The following is a 10,590-nucleotide window of genomic DNA, read 5'->3' as shown; positions in this document are numbered from 1 at the left end:
CACGACATCATCCTGGGGTTGCCATGGATGGAAAAGCATAATCCTGTTGTCGATTGGCAGACAGGAAAACTTGAGTTTAGTCGTTGCCAAGACTGCTGTTATCCACCGGGAACAGAAGCAGTGAGCATTCGAGAGGTTAGCGCCACCTCCAAGGAAGAGCTCGGACACCAAGACAAGGGTCCACTGATGAAGGATATACCATCAGCATACAAGAAGTTTGCGGCACTGTTCAAAGAAGAACGAGGCATCGAGGCCTTGCCGAAACACCAGGACTACGATCATCGGATCGAGTTAGAACCAGGTACCAAACCGATATTCCAACCACTTAGGGAATATTCGGCGACAGACTTGATGACGATCAAGCAATACATCGATGAAAACCTAGCGAAGGGATTCATCCGAGAGTCCAAATCCCCATGGGGAAGTAACGTCTTATTCGCAGAGAAGAAAGACGGTGGACGACGAATGTGCATCGACTACCGTCGATTGAACGATGCCACAAAGAAGGATCGTTATGCACTACCATTGGCCAAGGAGCTGCGGGACAGACTCGTTGGAGCCAAGATCTTCACTCAGCTTGACCTAAGAGGAGCATACAACCTCGTTAGGATGGCTGAGGGTGAAGAAGAGAAAACAGCATTTCGCACCCGTTTCGGTCACTACGAGTACACGGTCATGCCCTTCGGCTTGACTAACGCACCAGCCACATTTCAGCGTCTGATCAACAATGTTTTGCGGCCTTACTTAGACGTAACGTGCATATGCTATTTGGACGACATACTGGTCTACTCCAAATCAGAGGAGCAACATGTGAAGGACGTCACAGCCATTCTCCAGAGGCTGGAGGACGCCTGCCTGTTACTCAAACCAGAGAAGTGCAACTTCCACGTGGACGAGGTTGTCTTTCTAGGCTATGTGGTCACCACCGCAGGATTGGCTATGGATCCCAAAAAGATCAAAGCAATCATCGAGTGGACGGGGCCCACGAATGTCAAGGAAGTACAATCATTCCTCGGGTTTGCCAACTTCTACAGGCGATTCATCAAGGACTACTCGAAAATCGCCGGGCCACTCACGGAGTTGACCCACAAGGACAAGGAATTCCACTGGTCCGACAGCGCACGAAAAGCGTTTGAGGCACTCAAAGCGGCTTTCATCGCGGAACCAGTACTCACTTCCTTCACCCCCGACAAAGAAATACGCATAGAGACAGATTCTTCGGACTACGCTATTGGAGCCGTGCTCAGCCAGCCGGGCGAGGACGGAAGATAGCAACCAGTCGCTTACCATTCGCGGAAACTATCACCAGCAGAACTCAACTACGACATATACGACAAAGAGTTGCTGGCAATTGTGGACGCAGTACGCGAATGGAAGGTCTACCTCGAGGGCGCCGCCCACGAAGTACAGATCCTAACGGACCACAAGAATCTCATTTACTTTACAACGACCAAAGAATTGAACCGACGCCAGGTTCGATGGTATGAAACACTCTCTACCGTTAAACTTCGAATTTCTTATGTCAAGGGAACGGAAAACGCCAGAGCCGACGCTCTGAGCAGGAAACCAGAATATCTCGCAAACAAAACTCACGAATCCCACACCGTACTGCGGAAGGATGGTGATTCGCTAATAGTCAATCACCGACAGCTGGCCTCAACGGGCCAGGTCGCCGAGAAAGTCTGGAGGGGCTATGCCAACGACCCGGTCATAGCCGAACAGAAGAAGCAGCTGGGCGAAGGATTCTCCTTCACCTCAGACGGCACGCTTCTGTACCAAGGACGAATCTATATACCCACTGGGGACAGGATTAAATTCGTCACGCACTGGCATGGGCTGCCCGCTCATGGACACCAGGGGGTAGCTAAGACGCTGTCTAGGCTATCCAGGGAATACTACTTCCCAGGAATGAGGAAGGTAGTCAAAGACGTGGTAGCGTCGTGCGACACATGCATCCGGAACAAGGCATCACACCATGCTCCGTATGGGCTCATGAAGTCACCAACAACACCACCTCGCCCATGGAAATCAATCGCTTTGGATTTCGTGGTCGAGCTACCACCCTCGAAAGACCCAGTCACAGGAATCGTATACGACTCGATCTGTGTGATAACGGATAGGTTCACAAAGTACGCGTACATGGTACCAGTACTTGGAACACAGGACGCGCCCATGATGGCGCAGGTATTCCTCAGAACAATCTTCGCAAGCCACGGAATACCAGATGAGGTCATCTCAGACAGAGACAAGCTCTTCACCTCGAAGTTCTGGAAAACTCTCATCGCGCTCTTAGGAATGAAGCAGAAAATGTCAACCGCATTCCATCCTCAGACCGATGCACAGACAGAACGAATCAACCAGATAATGGAAACTTATCTTCGGTGTTATGTGAACTACAAGCAGGACGACTGGGTGCAACTACTTCCACTCGCTCAGTTTGCATATAACAGCGCGGACCAAGAGACCATTGGAGTATCGCCGTTCTACGCGAATTATGGGCACAATCCCACGGCATACAACCCACCAATAGCCGGTCAGGGTACCGCGCAAGAAGCCATACTACAGGCAGATGAGCTTAAACAGCTCCATGAAGAATTGTCAGCCGATATTCTCTTCATCGCGCAGAGATCTGCGATCTACTACAACAGAAAGCGTAGCATGGGACCAACGCTCAAGGAGGGGGATAAAGTCTACTTACTCAGAAAGAATATCACAACCAAGCGACCAAGTCACAAATTGGATCACAAGAAGCTAGGACCATTCAGGATTGCAAAAGTCAAGGGACCAGTCAATTTCCAGCTAGCTCTTCCAAGGACAATGAACATCCACCCGGTATTCCATATATCCCTCCTCGAACCAGCACCACCAGGAGCACCACCGGCTCCTGTCACCGAAATACAACCAATCAACCCGAACGCCGAGTACGAAGTAGAGACTATTCTCGACTGTCAGTATTCCCACGGCAAGGCAAAATATTTGATCAAGTGGAAAGGGTACCCACAATCGGAAAACACCTGGGAACCCAAGTCTAACCTCCACTGCTCGGGACTCCTCCAGCGGTACCATCGGGAGCATGGGGGACCGCGGCGGAGGGGGAAGGAAAAGAAAGCCCCAACCAGAAGGAGTCGGGCAACCCGGAAAAGGCTTGGGGATCAAGGGTAGGATCCTCGAGGAAGCGGGAGGCTTCCGCCAGGGAAGAAGCGGCTTCTTCCTGACGAGCGGCCTCCGCGCGTTCGGCAGCTTCAGCAGCGTCGAGTTCGTCGAGCGTCTCGACGCCTCGACGGATCATCTCTTTCTCGCGATCATCCAGGAAGCGCTGTTGCTTGCGAAGGCGGAGGATTTTCGCCATCGCCTCTTCCTCCTCGTCACGAAGTTTTTGGCGCTGGCGATCCAGCGAGGACCAGTCGCTCAAGGACGGGAGTTTCGAGGTGTAATTACAAGAGGAGCGCTTCTTGCGAACGCACTCCGAACAGCGAGTGGATTCCTTGGAATCCACCACACAGCGGCGCTTGTGAAGCCGACAAAAATCACAAGGAGACATTTCTTCTGCGTCTTGGGAACGATCGATTCGAAGGGCCAGGGCGATACGTTCAAGTTTCTTGCGGGTCGCCTCAGAGGTCATGATGGAAGAAGAAGACGGCCGTGGGCAGTCGTCGATATTTCCTTTGGCATACTTAAGCGTGGGGACCACGCTAGGCTAGGGAGGGGATAGTGTTACGGACGCTCCTGGGAGCCCGCTGGGTCCCAGGAGGAAATATCCTCAGAGCAGGCGTACTCCTGGGAGTCGGACGGCTCCTAGGAGTAAAGCTCACAGGAACCAATAAGGTCTAAGGAACATGTATCACATAGCATTACATTATAGTAGTATTGCAGGTCACGGTGATCTGGCAGCGGCCTTCCGCGGTCGGGTCACGTGACGGATCCCAGGGGATCCCAAGGGATCCAGTACGACTATGTCGTGAAGGATCCCAAGGGACCTGTGGGATCCAAGGAGAACGAAGGTTCTATATAAGACTGGCACGTCTGCCATTAGATAGGAGCTTCGTGCTCAACTTCAAATAGTATTCTGATACTTAGTAACTGTCTTCCCGTCTACGTGATACACCTACCTCTCGATCATCAGAGATCAACTGCAGCCTTCTGTATTTACAGCGAGTAAATACCGGACAGTTACAAGCTCGCTAAAACGCTGAAAGCCTACCCTACGACTATACCGGATATCCCTGAAACTCAGGGACCTCCCCCTGAACCCCCTACCCCCTCAAACGACTCCCCCGCCAAAAGAGCGACTAAGCTTCTGGAAAAAGGCTATATAGGGCGTGCCTCTAGAGCCCTAATCGACCCTACGCCTCTAGCTCCTAGCACTCCAGAGACGCTAAATACGCTATACTCGAAGCACCCTATAGGGCATAATAACCCCTTCAGTAACGCTAACCCCTCCCCGGGGCAAAATATCACCCCTGAAACGATACGACAGGCTATTCGATCGATTAATAGAGAGAAAGCCCCTGGCCTCAGCGGCTGGACCCGCCCGCTACTTGATATAGCGCTAAATTCGGAAAACTCCCCTGTAACTATAGCGCTTACACACCTAGCGAATATGATTCGACAGGGTACAGCTCCAGGGGTCGACCTCCTATGTGCTTCCCGACTTATAGGCCTTCAGAAGCCTGACGGAGGTGTGCGACCGATCGCTATAGGGGACCTTATTTATAAGGTAGCCCTAAAAGCGATCCTTATCAGCTCCTTCAAGCCGTCTATGCTTCTACCCTGCCAATTAGGCGTTAGCACCCCAGGTGGTGTAGAGCCTATAATCTTCCTCCTTGACGACGCTATTACCGGCCCAAATACCCTAAAAACTCAGCAAATCGCCTCCTTAGACCTTATCAACGCTTATAACCGAATCGGACGAACCTCAATAGCAGCTGCAGTCGCTAAATACGCCCCTACTCTCTATCGGACCGCTAAATGGGCCTATAACCAGCCTTCAGTGCTAGTAACAAACGAAGGCCACACGCTAGCAAGCGCTGAAGGAGTACGCCAAGGAGACCCTATTGCCCCCCTCTTATTCTCTCTAGCGATCCGCCCCCTGCTAGAGCACCTCCAAAAGACCCTACCGAAGGCTACAATTATAGCTTATTTGGACGATATCTATATCCTTAGCCCTGAAACTACAGCACTACTCCCTGTAGTTATAGAAGCCTTCAGGGACTCTCCAGTAGCTCTTAACCGCCAAAAGAGCACCGAAAGCCCTATCTCCCAGTTACAAACCACTGGACTTAAGGCCTTAGGGACCTTTATAGGCCCTGTAGCACACCGCCGAACGTTTCTCCAGGGGAAAATCGACACTCTCGCTACAGCGCTATATACCCTACGAGACCTCCCTAAACAACACGCTACCCTACTCTTACGGGGTAGTATACACCTACTCCTACGACACTTACAGCGCCAATTGTACTCGGAAGACCTACTAGACCTCTGGAGGTTAGCGGACTTACGAATCAAGTACGCTGTACAAGCCCTAATCGCTAGGGAGCCAGGGGAGAAGACTACCCTAATTCGCCAGGCTTTACTCTCTCTTCCAGTGAGAGAGGGAGGCTTAGGGCTCCCTATACACGCCTTATTAGCCCCAGGGCTCTATAGGGCAGCTAAGGAAGCCTCTCGATCGATTCTAGTGGCTATATGCCCTAATCTCTACCCGGAACCCCCTGGACGCCCTGTACCGACAGCCCAAGAGGTCTTCTCTAGCGTTAACCAAGACCTAGAAGAGAAGATTCTACCTACCCTATCAAAACAAGCGCTAAAATCGAAGCTTGAGAACGCTAGCTACCTCGGACGATACTGGCTTAGAACCCTGCCCACGCAAAAACACCACCTTTTAGCGGATTCTACAGTTACCGAAGCACTACGGACTAGGCTCTTACTCCCTGTAAAGCCCCCTATTTCGCCCTGTACCGCCTGTGGAGCCTACCCTCAAATAGGCCACGAAGACACCTGTAGAGGTGCTGAACGACGCTGGATTATACGCCATAACCAGGTTACCCGTGCATTTATTACTACCCTTTCTAGCCGGGAAGACCTTAAAGTGGAATCGGAGCCTACGCCAGCTAGAACGCCTATAGCCCTAGAAAACAGCCAACGACCGGATTTTTCAGTGCTTATAGGTACTTCTAGGCACTATTACGACGTTCAAATAGTAGCAATCAACAAGGATTCAGCACGCGAAGAAGCCTATGCTACGCTATCAGAGGCAGCAAACGCTAAACGGCTTAAATACAGCGACTTAGGCCCTGTATTTCACCCCCTGATCTTCTCGGCAGGAGGCCTAATGGAAGCCGAAACAGCGAAGACCTATAAGGCCCTACAGGGCCTATTAGGGCACTCTAGGGCTAAGTGGTTAGACGGGTATATCGCTAGCACCCTAACTCAGGCTCGAGGAATCGCTGCAACCTCGATCCTAGCACGTAGGTAGCTTATAACACACGCTATACCTACCCTACAGCACACACTACACCTACCCTATAACACACACTACACCTACCCTACGGCACACACGACACCTACCCTACGGCACACACTTCACCTACCCTAAGTAACTCACACTTCACCTACCCTGTGATACACACTCTATCTACCCTATAGTACACACTCTACCGACCCTGCGACTCACACTCTACCTACCCTTTGGTACACACTCTACCTACCCTATGGTACGCACTCTACCTACCCTGCGACTCACACTACACCTACCCTGTGGTACACACTCTACCTACCCTGTGGTATATACTCTGCCTACCCTATGGTACACACTCTACCTACCCTGCGACTCACACTACACCTACCCTGTGGTACACACTCTACCTACCCTGTGGTACATACTCTGCCTACCCTATGGTACACACTCTACCTACCCTGCGACTCACACTACACCTACCCTTTGGTACACACTTTACCTACCCTTTGGCACACACTCTACCTACCCTTTGGTACACACTACGCCTACCCTCTGATACACACTTTACTTACCCTTTGGTACACACTCCACTTACCCTGTATTATCTCCTTCTGTCTTAGTACTCTACCTTCTGTACCCCTGACACCTTCAGGCTCTTACCCTCTGTATTATTAGTATAGTCCTTCTGTATTTCAAGACTATTAGAGAGAGATAAAAACACTCGTCGCAAGCTAGCGTAGTTAGAAACAAATATAACCCAAACCTCAAACCCTAACCCTAACCCCTAAGAGGACGTGATAGTCGTATATGGGACTGGTCATATGAAGTACGATGGCCATTAGACGCCAGTACTGGACTCTGGGCCAGCATTTGAGGGTTTTGAACTTGCAGCTGGAGATTCCGGGCTAGCATTCGAGGATCTGGGACTAACATTCGGGGGCTTTGAACCTGCATTTGGGGACTCCCGGCCGGAATTAGGGAGTTTTGAACCTGCATTCGGGGATCTGGGACTATCGTTTGAGGACTCCCGGCCGGAATTGGGGAGTTTTGAATCTGCATTCGGGGATCTGGGACTATCGTTTGAGGACTCCGGACCAGCATTTGGGGGGTTTGAACCTGCAATCGGGAATCTGGGAGCTGTGTTGGACGTAACTGGATAGGAGACTGTGTGCGAACAGCATGTGTATGGCGTTCTGGCGTAGACTGTAATAGTACTGGCACAGGTGTCTGAGGATTTGTGTCTAAGATAGTGCTAACAGACACTGATGGTGAAGGAACTAAGACAGCTGCCCTTTCAGCTATGTTATTTGATCCGGAAGACGAGACAGGGGGATCGTGTAGAGAAAGGCTCTTCATATAGTCTAGTCTAGCAACAGCTGACGCTGCATAACTATCCTTATCCTCTGGGGTAGTAGTTGAAACTACGGAACTGTTGATAGTACTGATTGATGGCGTCTGTGTTGATGCCTGAGATGCAAGAGTAGCTGCTCTCTTTTCCTGTGCTGCTTGACAGGAGCTTGTATATTCAGTATCCACCAGAGTACGTAGGCCTTGAAGAAAGGTGAGAAGAGCAACCTTCTCAATGCCAGATGTTTTCCACTTTGATATCAACGGCGCTTCTGTTGACAGCTTAGCTAGTGTCATCGACTGCCATATACCAGTGGTTTCGGAATCTTTCTTAGGCTAGAACAGGTATGCTAGCTGCTTTCGACAGGATGAACTTATATACGCAGAGGCGGGCATTGGGAAACGGGTATTTAGCCCATGTATTTTTTTTGGCACCAGAACGAGCCCATTCGTCGATATGCTCTAAAGCAATATGGCTTCTGCTGCCCTTGCGAAATGTGACTGCTTTCGGTGCCTCCGGAGCTACACTGAGCGGTGTACAGAATAAGGGATCGCATATATCACAGCAGCCAGTCTTTGCTAGGCCCTCACGAGCCCCTGGCAGCTTGAACTCGCCCAGTAGCTCAAGGAACGGTATGCGGCGACAACCCTTGTTACAAACAGCATCCCAGAATGAACATCTCCCGCGTCGTTTGACAGCCTCCTCTATAGTCCAGAATGGAACTTCGCCTTTTCGTGGCCTGGTAGGTGCTTGTTGGTCGACAGACGATGCGTTTGAAGCATTCGAGACATGGCTAGCGACACTGAAAGTGTCGCTGATATCACCTGGCGTAAATAACTGCTGAAGTTGGCTGCGCGTGTATGTACGCTGAGACGGAAGCATGTGTTTGTACTGTTTCTTAGCCACTACCTTCTTTTTGGTCTTAGGTTCAGGGAGCTTCTGACCAGACTTGTCCATACCTAAGTGGTCAAAGTACCAATAGGGTAGGAAGATATATCCAACGCTAGAACGTCCAAATCCACGCCCTCCACGTCCAAGACGTTGCCATACCTCAGGTGCTGTATCCTGGAAAGTATCTCCAATAGGAAGCTTTTGTTGGCAGACACGGGTGACATCTGGTACGTTCATCCCCATTCCAAGTGCGGTCGTCGCTACCATAATACGGATTTTGGAGTCTTCCTTTAAGAATTCACTATAGAGTCGATCCTGATCAACAGTAGCTTTTTAAGCAGTATACATACTGATAACTGCAAAGACCGAGGACCTGTGACCAGACGCAGACTTCTTGTTTGTATATTGATATGCTAGCACTTGTGTTCCTGGTGTCCTTCGTGGTAATACAAAAGGGAGCCCCCCTGCCTGAGCTGATTCCACCTGGTCCATAAGGCTTTGGAAATCGTCGTCCCGTAATTCGTCTAACTCGTCGTCTGGTGCTAGAGGCGGTTGAATCGAGTTCTTGGTTTTCATCAAGAGATATTGATGGCCTGCATTCATCATCTCACGAACCTTGGTAATACCATCAACAAAGAAGATAGTCTTCGGGATCCGCTCTGGAGTGATCTCTCCTAAGACTGGATTCACAGCATCGTCGAGCATTGAGTACATCTGGGTATACCCGGCAGTTTTACCTTTTGGAATAGGCTGCACGTTGATGAAAACATCAGGACGGTTGATGGAGGTACGGACGATTGCCGTTTGATAGGGGCCATCCCCAAGACCACGGAAACCGGCCGTAGACAAGATGACTTCTTGAGTCTCATCTGTGACAGTAGCAGAACACCCAAACCACACCATATCCTAGTGAAGTATAGACCGCAGCTCATGGATGAGTGTATATGCCGTGCGAAAGTCTTTCCATTGACGGACCAGATGGCATTCATCAATGGCTACCATTCCTATCTGCTGCTGTAACAGAGGGTCTTCAAGTAACTTGCGAAACTCGTCTGACGAAGCCTGTTCAGGACCTAGGAGAATATGTGTGTACTCTCTATCCTTAATCCGCTGATACATCTCACGGTCTCGGCTTTTAGTCTCTTGAGTCACCAGAAGAGGGCGAGTACACCCGTAGGCCTGCAAATCATGCACTTGTTCGTCACCCAATTTACTGAGAGGACACAGTTGAATTGTAATCTTGTTGGTGAGAATACCGAAAGCATGTAGAATAAGACTCTTTCCATACCCAGTTCCTGCGATGAACAATGTGTCTCCGCGGGAGTAGATAAGACGTCTAAGTACTCTAACTTGATGAGGCTTTAGTATTTTGTTCGAATCGGGGTGCTCGTGTCGTAATATGCGCAAGAGGTACTTCTGAATCACTTCCGGCTGCAATTCAACGTACTCCTCAGTTCTAGCTGATGATACGATAGTGTGGAGGTTGCATAACGACATGTTTTGAATATTAAGGATCTGCTGTTTAAAGCCATATAATTTCCTAGCACTCGGGTTGTCCCCTTCATTAGGAGGACAAGGGACATGCGTATTCAACTTATCCCGGCGAGCCTTGAACCATTTAGAGCTCCTCTTTACTCCAGTCATGGGAGTCCTAGGCTTCCCTTTTGCCATTCTCACTGTAGCCCCTGCAGTAACTTGAAAAGGCTCGGTATGATTTGTGGACTGTAGGTGATTTAGAGGAATAGTAGCACAGACCCGGACGTGTACGACTACTACAGTATACCCCGCTGACCACCTCTCCTAAGGAAATACAGCACTCTGATTCGTCTGGTAACTACCAGTAGGTTGTGGTAGGTAGTAGAAAGTCCTAGTAACTTGTAGTAACAACGTAGGGTCG

The 10,590-nt window shown here is 50.1% G+C and overlaps 2 protein-coding genes across 2 annotated transcripts; both read right to left on the bottom strand.

The window, feature by feature from the left end:
* Positions 1-7,231: 7,231 nt before the first annotated feature.
* Positions 7,232-8,960, bottom strand: ONS95_008591 (uncharacterized protein; the record flags this gene model as incomplete). Its single annotated transcript, XM_058502151.1, has 2 exons — positions 7,232-8,137; positions 8,184-8,960. 2 exons carry the CDS (start codon positions 8,958-8,960, stop codon positions 7,232-7,234), a joined length of 1,683 nt encoding a protein of 560 aa, XP_058349181.1.
* A 66-nt stretch (positions 8,961-9,026) lies between these two features.
* ONS95_008590 (uncharacterized protein) lies at positions 9,027-9,596 on the bottom strand (the record flags this gene model as incomplete). The annotated part of the gene is made up of 1 exon (XM_058502150.1): positions 9,027-9,596. The coding sequence occupies one exon, from the start codon at positions 9,594-9,596 to the stop codon at positions 9,027-9,029; it is 570 nt and encodes a 189-aa protein (XP_058349180.1).
* Positions 9,597-10,590: the final 994 nt, after the last annotated feature.

Source organism: Cadophora gregata (genome assembly GCF_030347475.1).
Source record: "Cadophora gregata isolate MNR1 chromosome Unknown scaffold_21, whole genome shotgun sequence".
In the NCBI taxonomy this organism is placed as follows: domain Eukaryota; kingdom Fungi; phylum Ascomycota; class Leotiomycetes; order Helotiales; family Ploettnerulaceae; genus Cadophora; species Cadophora gregata.
This window is presented reverse-complemented; position numbering and strand designations above follow the sequence as displayed.